The 13,567-nt window shown below is 48.8% G+C and overlaps 2 protein-coding genes across 3 annotated transcripts in view; one reads left to right on the plus strand and one right to left on the minus strand.

The window, feature by feature from the left end:
• SYCE3 (synaptonemal complex central element protein 3) overlaps positions 1-10,133 on the plus strand; it is a 29,239-nt gene extending 19,106 nt beyond the window's left edge. For both annotated transcript variants that reach the window (XM_043881471.1, XM_043881472.1), the window contains exon 3: positions 9,897-10,133. In XM_043881471.1, coding sequence (XP_043737406.1) covers positions 9,897-10,054 — 158 coding nt within the window. In that variant the 3' untranslated portion in view covers positions 10,055-10,133. The remainder of the gene's footprint in view (positions 1-9,896) is intronic.
• A 1,021-nt stretch (positions 10,134-11,154) lies between these two features.
• KLHDC7B (kelch domain containing 7B) lies at positions 11,155-13,133 on the minus strand. Its single transcript, XM_043880632.1, has one exon. The coding sequence runs from the start codon at positions 12,943-12,945 to the stop codon at positions 11,155-11,157; it is 1,791 nt and encodes a 596-aa protein (XP_043736567.1). The 5' UTR covers positions 12,946-13,133.
• Positions 13,134-13,567: the final 434 nt, after the last annotated feature.

Genomic DNA, 13,567 nt, shown 5'->3' on the forward strand with positions numbered 1-13,567 from the left:
GTGAGATGGTTGGATGGTATCACTGACATGAGTTTGAGCAAGAGTTTGAGAACATGAACAAGAACAGGAGTTTGAGCAAACTCTGGGAGATAGTGAAGGACAGGGAAGCCTGGCGTGCCACAGTTCACAGGGCCACAAAGAGTCAGACGACTTAGCGACTGAACACAATCACCAATATAAATTGGTATGGCCATTATGAAAAACAGCTTGGAGGTTTCTCAAAATATTAAAAATAGAACTACCATATAATCAACAGCTCCTCTTCTGGATATATATCCAGGAAATGAAGGAAATGAAATCAGTATCTCAAAGAGATATCTTCATTTCCATGTTCATTGCAGCTTTATTCACAAATAGCTGAAGTATGGACACTACCTAGGTGTCTGTTGACAGGTGGCGGTATAAAGAAAATGTGACACATTTACATACACACCAGTGGAATGTTCTTCAACCTTAAAAAGAAGGAAATCCTGTCATTTGTGACAACATGGATGATGAATCTGGAGGACATCTTACTAAGTGGAATAAATAAAAGTGTATAGGAAGATCCCCTGGAGGAGGAAATGGCAACCCACCCAAGTGTTCTTGCCTGGAGAATCCCATGGTTAGAGGAGCCTAGTGGGCTGCAGTCCACAGGGTTGAAAAGAGCCAGACATGTCTGTACATGCACACACACACACTCAGTGGTGTATAATACATTCATAATTTTGTGCCACCAGCAGCTCCATCTAGTTCTGAAACAGAACAGAACCCTATAGCCCCCGGTATGTCCTCAGCCTGCTTTTTGTCTATGGAAAAACTTTAGCCAAAGAATAAGTATAATCAGAGAGGAACATGCAGAAACAAAGGAAAAGAGCCAAAGGAGACCAAATAATAATAATGTGCTCACTGAGCACGGTCAAAGACTCTTACTTCCTCCTCATAGACTTCCTTGGCGGCTCAGACAGTAAAGAATCTGCCTACAGTTCAGGAGACCTGGGTTTGATCCCTTCCCCTTCCAGGGGAAGATCCCCGGGAGAAGGGAACAGTTACCCACTCCAGTATTCTGGCCTGGAGAATTCCATGGACAGAGGAACCTGCCAAGCTACAGTCCATGGGGTCGGAAAGAGTTGGACATGACTGAGCGACTTTCACTTTCATGAGCTATAGATAATGTTCTGAGCCATATCCTGTGAGCTGCCTTACAGTTACTGAAACCCCCTCCAGGTGGAAGAAGTTAACTACACGATGACCAGACTGTAGCCACAACATAAGCTGCCTCAATTCCAATAATTGACCTCAAAAAATGGAGACAAACGGACCCTGAAACTGAAGATTAACTATGCCTAAAACAACCAAGATGATGCTGGTCAGATTACCGATGCCCAATTTCAAGATGACTGTTGGAGCTGACTGTAATTTTTTTGTGCAGGTAGCTCTCTGTGTCAATAAAAGCTCTTGCCCACTGACTGTCAGTCAGGAGGCGTTGGCCTTTGGACAGATGTCTGCCCTCCCCCCTCCCTGGATGCTGACATCCAGAATAATACAAACTTCCCTTCCCACCAACTTGGCCTCTTTACTGGCTTTTGGGCAGCTAGCAGCCAGACTGCAGTTTCAGTAACAGTTCCACAACATTTTCATCACCCAAAAAGGATACTTTTTACCTGTTAAGCAATCACTCCCATACCTCTCTGTTCACAACCCCTGGCAACACCAATCTGTTTCCAGTCTTTGTGGATTTACCTATTCTGGATATTTCATTTAAAAGAATCATATAATATGTAGCATTTTGTTTCTGGCTTCTTTTACCTAACATAGTTATTTTCAAGGTTTACCCATATCGTAGCATATATGAGTACTGTATTCCTTTATATGGCTAAATAATATTTCATGTAATCATCCACTGATGTATATTGAAGTTGTGTCCTAACTATTTAACTGTTGGGCTTTCTAGGTGGTGCTAGTGCCAATGCAGGAGAAATGAGAGACATGGGTTCAATCCCTGGGTCGGGGAGATTCCCTGGAGGAGGGTGTGGCAGCCCACTCCAGTGTTCTTGCCTGAAGAATCCCATGGACAGAGGAGCCTGGTGGGCTACAGTCCATGGGGTCACAGAGAGTCGGACACAACTGAAGCAACTTAGCACAACACGCGTTTAACTATTGTGAATAGTGCCACTATAAACATTTCTATACAGTATTTGTTTGAGTGCCCATTCTCTATTGTTTGAGATACTATCTAGGAGTGGAATTGCTAGGTATGGTAATTCTATGTTTAGCTTTCTGAAGAATCTCAAACTGTTTTACACAATGGTGCCTCATTTTACACTCCCACCAGCAATGTACAAGTTTCTAATTTCTCCACATCCTCAGCAACACTTGTTATTTTCCAGGTTTTTTTGTTGTTGCTGCTGGATTTCTTTTATTGATTTGAAGTAGTTTCTTGTATAGTCTAGACATTAACTCATTATCAATTTTCAGTTCAGCTCAGTTCAGTCGCTCAGTCATGTCTGACTCTTTGCGACCCCATGAATCACAGCACACCAGGCCTCCCTGTCCATCACCAACTCCTGGAGTTTACTCAAACTCATGTCCATCGGGTCAGTGATGCCATCCAGCCATCTCATCCTCTGTCGTCCCCTTCTCCTCCTGCCCCCAATCTCTCCCAGCATCAGGGTCTTTTTAGGATTGTACAATTCTTCTATCATTTGTGTGAAAAATTTGTCCGTGTTGTCCTTAGTTGAAAAAAATATTTTGATTAAAAACAAGTTCACCAGGACTTTCCAGGTGATCCAGTGGTTAGGAATACGCCTTCCAGTGCAGGGGTGCAGGTTTGATCCCTAGTCAGAGCAACTAAGCCCATGAGTCACAAACAGAGCACCCACGTGCCCCAACTGCTGAGGCCTGCAGGCTCTGGAGCCCGTGTGCCACAGTGAAAGCACCTGTGACCCAACAAAGATCCCGAGTGCCACAGCTGCAATGCAGTGCAGCCAAATAAAGAAATGTATTTAAACTATTAAAAAACTAATTCACCAATATTTTACCTGATGATCTGTAATTTTTAAGAAGTCCCTAGGTCACAGATAATCTGCTAAATTTTTATCTGTAAATGTTATTTTATTTTTCATATTTGTCTTTAATTCATAGGGCATATACTTCTCTTTTTCACTGATTTTTGGTATTATTTTCATCATATACTAAATTCCATATACACTGAGGTCTATCTCTGAATTTAATTTCTTCCATTGGTCTATTGTCTGTACCACACTATTTTTTAAAAAATTATGCTTTAGGGAATTCCCTGGAGGTCCACTGGTTAAGACTCTGCATGTTCACTGCCGAGCGTGTGGGTTCAATCCCTTGTCAGGGAACTAAGATCCCACAAGCTGCACAGCACAGCTAAATTAATTGATTGATTAAGTTGAATAGGGCTTTATAGGATGTCTTGATATCTAATACGGCATATTTCCTCCTTTTAACTGCTGTCTTTTTAAAAGTGACTTGACTATTGGACCTTATTCTTTCATATACACTTTTATAATTTACAAATACTGATAGTTTTATTTCTTATCTTACACCTTTTATTTCTTTTAAATTCTTAAACTCCATTTACCAGCATCTTCAATACCAGCAATATTATTAGAGGCAGCCTTGTTTGATTACCAAAGGAATTTATCCACAGTTTCCCCATTAAGTATAACATTTGCTGTAAGTTTTTGATATATTACCTTTACTAGGTCAAAATGTCTCCTTCTGTTCCTAATTTGTTAGAGTTTTTATTTTCTAAAATCACAGGTAATAGGTATTAAATTTTGCTAACTGCTTTTTTGTATTAACTGAGATATTACTATGATTTCCTCCTTTTATCCAGTTCAGTTCAGTTGCTAAGTCATGTCTGACTCTTTGTGACCCCATGAACCGCAGCACGCCAGGCCTCCCTGTCCATCACCAACTCCCAGAGTTTACCCAAACTCATGTCCATTGAGTTGGTGATGCCATCCAACCACCTCATCCTCTGTTGTCCCCATCTCCGCCTGCCCTCAGTCTTTCCCAGCATCAAGATCTTTTCAAATGAATCAGCTCTTCACACCAAGTGGCCAAAGTATTGGAGTTTCAGCTTCAACATCAGTCCTTCCAATGAACACCCAGGACTGATCTCCTTTAGGATGGACTGGTTGGGTCTCCTTGCAGTCCAAGGGACTCTCAAGAGTCTTCTCCAACACCACAGTTCAAAAGCATCCGTTCTTCTGCGCTCAGCTTTCTTTATAGTCCAACGCTCACATCCATACATGACTACTGGAAAAACCATAGCCCTAACTAGACGGACCTTTGCTGGCAAAGTAATGTCTCTGCTTTTTAATATGCTGTCTAGGTTGATCATAACTTTCCTTCCAAGGAGTAAGCGTCTTTTAATTTCATGGCTGCAATCTTTTATTACTTTTTATTACTGTGTTTATTGCTTTTTATTACTGTGTTTAATTAAGCTGATTGATTTTCTGATAATCAACTATCCTTGAATTTCTTTAAAAAATTCTACTTGATCATAACATGTTATTTTAACATATTGTTAAATTTTGTTAAATTATATTTAGGATTTTCTGTTTAGTTTCATGTGAGACAGACCTATAATTTTTTTAATATAATCTTTTGTTTTAAAATAAACCAGCTTAGGGAAAATTATGTTTTTATTTTTGCTTATCTCTATTATCAGGTTTTCCAGTGTAACTGAAATGCATTTATCAAATGCTTTTCTTAAAAAGTCATACAGTCAGCCTACCAGTCTTCCCTCTTTTTCTAATTTCTGAAATTACTTATATCAGATAAGAATTAACTGTTCTTCAAAGTTCAGTAGAATCCATCTGAAAAGCCATCTGGGACCTGAGGTTTGAGAAGGTAGGCCTTCACTATTCACATTTTGAAACGCTGACCCTTTTATTTGCCTGTGACGTGAGTTAGCCTGTGGGCTCTCTTCCTCCCTTTACTGCCTAGCTTGACGGGCCTTAGCGTTCCTGTTTTCTGCTCTTACCTCTTGGGCTGTCAGAATAAATCTGCTTATTGCCTCCCTCATTAGTCCTCCCCTCTCCTACACAGATTTTGGAATACTTTATCTTCATCCTTTACTGAACCCTGTTTCTAGGTGCACATCTTGACCATTTAAAAAAAATTTCTGTGTGAGGACCTGAGCCTTCATACCAGGTCGTCGTCAGAGTACATGGGTGAACCCTGACTAGCCTCTCAAAATGTCTGTCCCTCCAGAGATAGGACTAGACTACATATCTCTTCAAGAAAATTAGAGGTACCAAGGGAACACTTCATGCAAATATGGGCATAATAAAGGACAGAGATGGTATGGATCCAACAGAAGCAGAAGATATTAAGAAGAGGTGGCAAGAATACACAAGAACTATATAAAAAAGATCCTCATGACCCAGATAACCACAATGGTGTGGTCACTCACCTAGAGCCAGCCATCCTGGAATGAGAAGTCAAGTGGGCCTTAGGAAGCATCACTAAAAACAAAGCTAGTGGAGGTAATGAAATTCCAGTTGAGCTATTTCAAATTCTAAAAGATGATGCTATTAAAGTGCTGCACTCATATGCCAGCAAATTTGGAAAACTCAGCAGTGACCACAGAACTGGAAAAGGTCAGTTTTCATTCCAATCCCAAAGAAAGGCAATGCTAAAGAATGTTCAAACTACCACACAACTGCACTCATGTCATACGCTAGCGAAGTAATGTTCAAAATTCTCCATGCTGGGCTTCAACAGTACATGAACTGAGAACCTCCAGCTGTTCAAGCTGGATTTAGAAAAAGGCAGAGGAACCAGAGATCAAATTGCCAACAATGTTGGATCATACAAAAAGCAAGAGAATTCCAAAAAAATGTCTATTTCTGCTTTATTGACTATGCCAAAGCCTTTGACTGTGTGGATCACAACAAACTGTGGAACATTCTTCCAGAGATGGGAATACCAGATCATCTTACCTGCCTCCTGAGAAACCTGTATGCAGGTCAAGAAGCAACAGTTAGAACCGGACATGGAACAACAGACTGGTTCCAAATTGGGAAAGGAGTACGACAAGGCTGCATATTGTCACCCTTCTTATTTAACTTCTATGCAGAGTACATCATGCTGGGGTGGATGAAGCACAAGCTGGAATCAAGAATGCTGGGAGAAATATCAATAACCTCAGATATGCAGATAACACCACCCTTATGGCAGAAAAGGAACTAAAGAGCCTCTTGATGAAAGTGAAAGAGGAGGAGAGTGAAAAAGCTGGCTTAAAACTCAGCATTCAAATAACTAAAATCATAGCATCCAGTCCCATCACTTCATGGCAAATAGATGAGGAAACAGTGGAAACAGTGACAGACTTTCTTTTCTTGGGCTCCAAAGTCACTGCAGATGGTGACTGCAGCCATGCTGCTTTCTCCCTGGAAGAAAATCTATGACCAACCTAGACAGCACGTTAAAAAGCAGAGACATTACTTTGCCAACAAAGGTCCATCTAGTCAAGGCTATGGTTTTTCCAGTAGTCATGTATGGATGTGAGAGTTGGACCACAAAGAAAGCTGAGCATCAAAGAATTGATGCTTTTGAACTGTGGTGTTGGAGAAGACTCTTGAGAGTCCCTTGGACTGCAAGGAGATCAAACCAGTCAATCCTGAAAAAAAAAAAAAAATCAGTCCCAAATATTCATTGGAAGGACTGATGCTGAGGCTGAAGCTTCAATACTTTGACAACCTGATGCGAAGAACAGACTCATTGAAAAAGACCCTGATTCTGGGAAAAGATTGAAGGCAGGAGGAGAAGGGGACAACAGAGGATGAGATGGTTGGATGGCATCAGTGACTCGATGGACATGCGTTTGAGCAGGCTCTGGGAGTTGGTGATGGACAGGGAAGCCTGGTGTGCTGCAGTCCATGCTGTTGCAAAGAGTCATACACGACTGACCGACTGAACTGGACGGAACCAGAGATAGGACCTTGGCTTTGCTATTCTGCTGGCCTTACCAAAAGCCCTCTGAAAGGGCCTGCCCTCACTACCTGGTCTAAAATAAGGCTTTTCCTATCTCATTTCTCTGTCACAATACATGCTGTTTGTTTCCTTCATAATTCCTTTCACAATGTGTAATTGTCTTGTGTTTTTATTATCTGTCTCCTCCCACTGCAACTAGTATGGATGCTCATGAGGGCAGGGATGTGTCCAGCCTGTGGAGACTGCTGTATCATCAGGGCTGCCTTAGTAAAATGCCCACACAGAGCAGGCGCTCAGTAAAGACTGAATGAATGAAAAACTCAGGAGACACATATTTCTGAAGGATTTCTGGATAATTGTGAGTCTTTCCTATTCTATACTATTTTTCCCTCGGATCAAATTACAGAGAGCTATGCACTTGATACAGTGTTTCAGTGTCTCACTGAATTGCCTTTTCTGAAGTGTGCTTTGGTACTGTGCCACCAGCTTCCTTTTACCAGTGATCACAATTGTAGACACAGGAGAATATCTTTGTATTTTTTTAATATTTTATTTATTTATTTGGCTATGCTGGGTTTTGGTTTCAGCATTCAGGATCTTTCTCTAGTTTTGGCATGACATGTGGGACCTAGTCCCTTGATCAAGGATCAAACCTGGGCTGCCTACATTGGGAGCATGGAGTCTTAGCCTCTGGACCACTGGGAAAGTCCCTCTTTGTATTTAAAGTAGGGATGTTGTCAAGGACATTTTCAACTATATTACATACCTCTCATGAAATACACCTATAGGAAAATTCTTTCTTAGGATAAAAGTGTTGTAAACAATGGGTTTGTTTTTATTTTATGCTCACTGAATCTTTTTAAAAAATAATTTTCAGCATTCTATTTTTAAAAACTTTTATTTATTTATTTTTGGCTGTACTGGATCTTCATTGCTTTGCTTTCGCTTTCTCTAGTTGTGGCAAGCAGGGGCTATTCTTGTTGCAGCGCGCAAACTTTTCACTGTGGTGGCTTCTCTTGTTGCAGAGTAAAGGCTGGGTGTGCAGGCTTCAGCACTGCAGCACATGGGCTCAGCAATTGCAGAGTGCAGGGTCAGTGGTTGTGGCGCACAAACTGAGTTGTCCCAAGACATGTGGAATCTTCCCAGAGCAGGGCTCGAACCCTGCATTGGCAGGCGGATTCTTATCCACTGCACTACCTAAGAAGTCCCATCACTAAATCTTCTAACTGAGCATGTTTCCTTCTCTGCTTTGGCCTCAGGAAACTCAGGGCTATAATTTCAGCTGCTGTGTAGGTCTATATGAGATTCTTTTCTGTGAGCTATTTTTTTTATTTCGTTTTGTTTTACCCACCCTAGTTCTCTGTCCTGAATACCTTAGTTATTTACTTTATAGTAGGAGTTTCTCCTTTCTTGAGCACTTAATATGTGTGCAGCGGTTTACATACATCATCCATTTAATCTTCACAGCAAGCCGTGAGATCCGGACGTTGTCCGGACTTGACATGTGAGGAGACGAGGTTAGTAATTTAAATCTCTGACTCCAGGTCACATGGCCAGTGAGTAGAGAACCTTGGCCTCAGGTCCATGCTCCACCTGCCGTCCAGGTGGCTGACATGATGGTCTGCGAGCTTCCTGCACAGAATTACCCAGGATGCTTGTTAAGATGCACGTTCCTGGGCACCATTCCCAGCCCACTACATGAGAACGTCTTTGAGCGTGGAGAGGGCCCAACTGTCTACATTTAACAGGTGTCCCAAGTGACTCTTGCTGCCAGAAGTCGGAGGGTGTCTGTGCTGCCAGATAGTCTGTCAAGGTGCACTGCATGCATCTTCTCCAACACTGTTTCCCTAACCACCCAGATGCCACTTTCTGTAAAACTTCAAGTCTGTCACACTGCTGACCTCTGTTGTGTGTAGACATACATGTGCATTTGTCATTAATCATCTGCCTATCCTTTTTTTTTTTCTTTTGGCAGCACCATACAGCTTGCAGGATCACAGTTCCCTGACCAGGGGTTGAACTTATACCCTATCCTAACCACTGAACTGCCAGGGAATTCCCTGCCTGTCTCTCCTTTGGTTAATTTCCTGAAGGATATAGTTTCCCAAAGTATCCAGCATTTTTTAGCCCAGCCAGGAGAAGTTCTAAGGGAATGTGTTTGCTGCACACAGAGATGACCCTCTTATTCATAGATCTAAAAGGGAGAACCACACGAGTGGAGGGCTGTGCTCAGAGGGAACGGGTGAGGTGGGGTTTCTGCACACACCACTGGATTCGTACAGACAACACAGGTTCACCTGTAGGCCAGGGGCACTGCCCTCAAATTGCTCTCAGAGGGAAAGAAAGTTGGTCAGTCCAGTGGTGAGCACCAGAGGACACCTACTATGAACAAGCAAACCTTCCCGGAAGGAGGAGCCCCTGGGCCAGCCTTAATGAAAGCAGAGGGTGCTCTGGTGGAGGTGGGCAGGCATCCCAGGCCTGTCAGCATGAGAAAACCTGAGGTTCAGGCCTCGCAGGAATGGGAGTGGTCAGCCCTTCCTGAGCATGTGAGCTTGGGTGGAGGAGCACTTCTTGGGAGTCACCCTGCAACCACTAGCTGGTAAACTGCAGATGGGTAAGGACCTGTATTTAATCTTTCCTAACATTTCATGTCATACTGGCATCCAACCTTTCAGTGTTGTGGGCTGGTGTATTCTGAAGTTAAGACTTGGTGAGATTAGGGAAGGTTCATTCCTGCTCTGTGTAGACAGGAGATTTAATAGGGGTTGTTATGAGCCCTCTAACACATGGCCGGCCCGCCTTCTCTCCTTAGAGTAACTGGGTGGCGCAGCGCGGCCTGTCCCAGGGTGCCGGGCGTGAGCAGAGGCACCCACACTCGCCGGGGGCCCAGCGCTGCAGCCGCCCCTGTGGCCTGACCAGGGCCTCTCTGGTTGTTGCAGTGCAGGCCACGTGGATGGCATACGACATGGTGGTGATGCGCACCAACCCCACGCTGGCGGAGTCCATGCGGCGGCTGGAGGACGCCTTCCTCAACTGCAAGGAGGAGATGGAGAAGAACTGGCAGGAGCTGCTCAATGAGACCAAACACACGCAGTAGGCCCCGGGGCAGAGCAGCAGTGACCCCAACTCATGGCCTGGGCACAGAACTTGTTTCTCATTAAACTTATTCTCAAGCACCTCAGGAACCTTTCTATCTCACCCAGCTGCATTCAAGCCCTGTGAACAGCACCCGAGACGGGTGAGACGCAGATGCTCTGATGAAGCAGAAGTGCTCGGTGCCAAGGGTGCTGAAGTGAGGGTGAGCCAGAAAAGGAGCCAGACAGGTGGGACGTGGCCAGTATTCGGGCAGGTTTATTTACCTTCCACAGTGAGTTCCAAAGAGGACGGGGAGAACGTCAGTTATTCGGTTGTGTGTCTGGGGCACTGTGCTGGGCACTTGGGTGTGCCCTTACATTCTCACAACCCCATTTCAGACAAGAAAAGCCATGGTAGATGTCTCATCCAATCCACACAGCTAATGAGGGGCTGGTGGAAAGTGGGGCAGGCTCCTGCAGGGGCCGAACCAGAGGGAGAGACAGCACCAAGCTGCAGAGGGGTAGAGCTTAGCGGTCCTGGCCGGCCTGGGCGAGGGTCTGGGCAGGGGTTACAGCCAGCAGGACACTCACAGACAGGGGTTCTCAGCCCTTGAGGTCAATTAGACAAAAGGGCTTCAGAGCTGTTCCAAGATAGAACCAGCCAGACTCCGGAGGCCTTGGGCCAGGCAGAAAGTCCCAGAGACAAGGGTGCTTTCCTGGGGACTCCTCTGGTCTCCCTTCTCACCCCCTTGAGTGCTCCTTGCCTGGCCTGGAGCCCCCAGGTCAGGTCAGGCAGTGGGTGTTACTGTGAGAGGGGCTCTGCCTGGAGGATGGATGGGTGAGCGGGCTGAGGCCCTGGGCAGCCAGGGAAGGATTAAATAGGAAGCAGCTTGGGTCCCGTGGGAGGTAAGATGCCAGCAACCAGGTCCCAGGTGCTGGGGGCCAGGCCTCCGAGGTGGAGAAGGCACAGAGGAAGGGGGGCTGGAAGGGGGAGTCAGGAGGCTTACTAGAACAGAGAAGGAAAGTCATCCCAGGAACAGCAGAACGTTCTGCATCGCAGCCTCATCCCAGGGCACCTCCCGCCTGTCAGACCTGCCCCAGGGCCTCCCTGGAGAGCAGCCAGTCAGAGGGCAGTCTGCAGTGGGCCCACCGCAGGCAGAGTCAGGGTGAATGGGCAGAGGACCCCTTTGGTCCCCAGGGGGAAAGGTTGGAGCTCCTTGGCCTGGAACTGGGCGGTCCCCTCGGAGACGGTGAAGGTGGCTGTGACCTGGTGGTTGAGGCAGTAGATCGTGTTGCCCAGCACAGCGCAGCGCAGCGGGGCGGGGTCGGGCAGGGGCAAGGAGGCGGCCCGGCTCCAGGAGCCCGTCACGGTGTTGTAGCGCATCACCGCGGCCCCCACGCCCCGCAGAAGGTCAAAGCGGTACAGGAAGCCCCCCAGAGCCACCATGTCACTGGACCGCCGATGGCTGGCACTGTAGGGGCACTCGTCCCACGCATCCTTCACGGGGCTGTACCTGAGCAGGCGGTAGAAGAGATGGCCCCCAGTGACGTAGATGTCCCCCTGGCAGGCCACAGCTTCGTGAGCCACGGGGAAGGTGCCCGCAGGGAGGGGTGCGCGGGAGGTCCAGGCGTCAGCACGAGGATCGTAGCTCTCCATGCTGTGCAGACACTCGCCCCCGATGGCGTAGAGCAGCCCGTCCAGCGCCACTAGTTTGAGCTGCGCGCGCGCCTGCTGCATGGGCCGCACCTGGCTCCAGATGTTGGTCAGAGGGTTGTAGCAGAACACCTCGTTGGAGCAGACAGCCTCGGCGCCAGACCCACGAATGCCCCCCGCCAGGAACAGGTAGTTGTGCAGAGTGCAGAGGCCGCAGCCGCGCAGCGGGGCCTCCTGGGGCACCTCGGTCAGGGGCCTCCAGGCGTTCTCTCCGGGGTGGAACACATGCAGGTATGCGGGGGGAGGCGGGGCCGCGGGCCCCACGGCGAGAGCCTCTGCCGCAGGGGAGTCCCGTGTGAGCCCAGAGCGGCTTGCCCCGTAGAGGCCGGGCAGCACCAGGGCCCCCAGCACCGCAGGGCCGCGTCCAGTGCGCAGGCTCACAATGCGCTCCCGGTCAGCCCCACTCAGCTGCCGGTACAGGCTCGGGTCTCTCAGCACGTGAAGCAGATTGTCGCTCATCCAGGCATAGGTCTCCTGGGCCAAGCCAGGGTCCTCATGCTGCTGGGCAAAGGCCAGTGCCTCCAGGCAACTGCCCAGGTCCAGCCATCTCGGCAGAGCCACCACGGAGGCCCTGGACTTTCCGGGCCCCTCAGCCACCCGCCAGCCTCCCGGCCTCTGCAGAAACACCGTGAGTTTCCGGGCCTCCTCCTGCTTCTCCACGAGGCCCTGCCCGCGGCCTGAAGGGCGGGACGCCGCCCCCGTCGCCTGTCCTCGATGCTGCCCTGGGGCTGCCCCGCCGGCCTCCTGCTTGGGGCTCTGGGACATTTCACACAAGCTGCGTTTCCGGGGCCGCGGGACTGGCTGGGGTTCCCGCCCTGTAGCCAGGGAGGGTGAAGAGCCAGGCTGGGTCTGCTCAGGGGGTGAGGGGGCCGTGGGCTCTGTGGCTCCCTGCAGCAGCGGGTCTGGATGTTTCTCCTCAGTTCTCTCCCCTCTGGGGCCTGAGGGAGGGCTTGCCGCTGCAGCCCCCTCGGTCTCAGCGCGACTCTGCTGTGGCCGGGCTCCAGCTTCCTCCAGGCCCCCTGGACCCACCCTTGTGGCCAGCCCCTCTGCACCATGCCTGTCCTCCTCTGGGGGAGCAGCCGACTTTCTGTTCTCAGAGGGTGAGGATGTGCCCGGATGGCTGGGGCCCTCCAGAGTGGCCCTTGGGGCTCTCCCTTGAGGCCTCTCTGGCCTGGGGAAGGGGTGACTCCTGAGAACCATCGAAATAAGGTTTCCCCAGCTGGTTGAGAGCTGCCCCTGCTGATGGTCCTTGCAGAGAACCACACTGGGCTCCTGAGATGCAAGCCTTGATGCACTAGCAGGCGCGAGGGCTGCGGCTGCGGCGGGGGCAGCAGATGGTGCTACAGGAGGGGCACCTGTCAGGGGGGCAGGGGTCGGCGCTGGGGAGGAGGACCCCGCAGCAGGACTCTGGCTCACCCCAAGGGGCAAGGAGTCTGAAGGAGAGGAAATCGGAGGAACTGGGGCTCCAGGTAGGAGACCGGGGCGGGCGTGTGCTTCGGGTGGGGACCCCGGGGGTGGGGGGGGTTTAGGGGTGCATGGCGGGGTCGTGGCCGAGGGGCTCAGGGAGGAGATGCAGCTACAAACGTCCGCAGAACCACAGGGCGCCTGGCCTCGCAGGGACCCTCTCCCTTCTCTAATGCCGTGGCCCCCTTGCTCCTTTGTCCCTCCAGGCCCTGAACTGGAGAAAGCGTGATCTCCAGAGCCATTAGCCCCAGCCTGTCCCACAGTGCAGGCCTCTGTGGTCCCCTTCACTAGGGACAAGGCGGGGCGTCCCCCCTGTGGCCCCTCTGGTGATAGGCTCACAGGGCCCGGGGCCTGGCTG

The sequence above is a fragment of the Cervus elaphus genome, chromosome 22, assembly GCF_910594005.1.
Source record: "Cervus elaphus chromosome 22, mCerEla1.1, whole genome shotgun sequence".
In the NCBI taxonomy this organism is placed as follows: domain Eukaryota; kingdom Metazoa; phylum Chordata; class Mammalia; order Artiodactyla; family Cervidae; genus Cervus; species Cervus elaphus.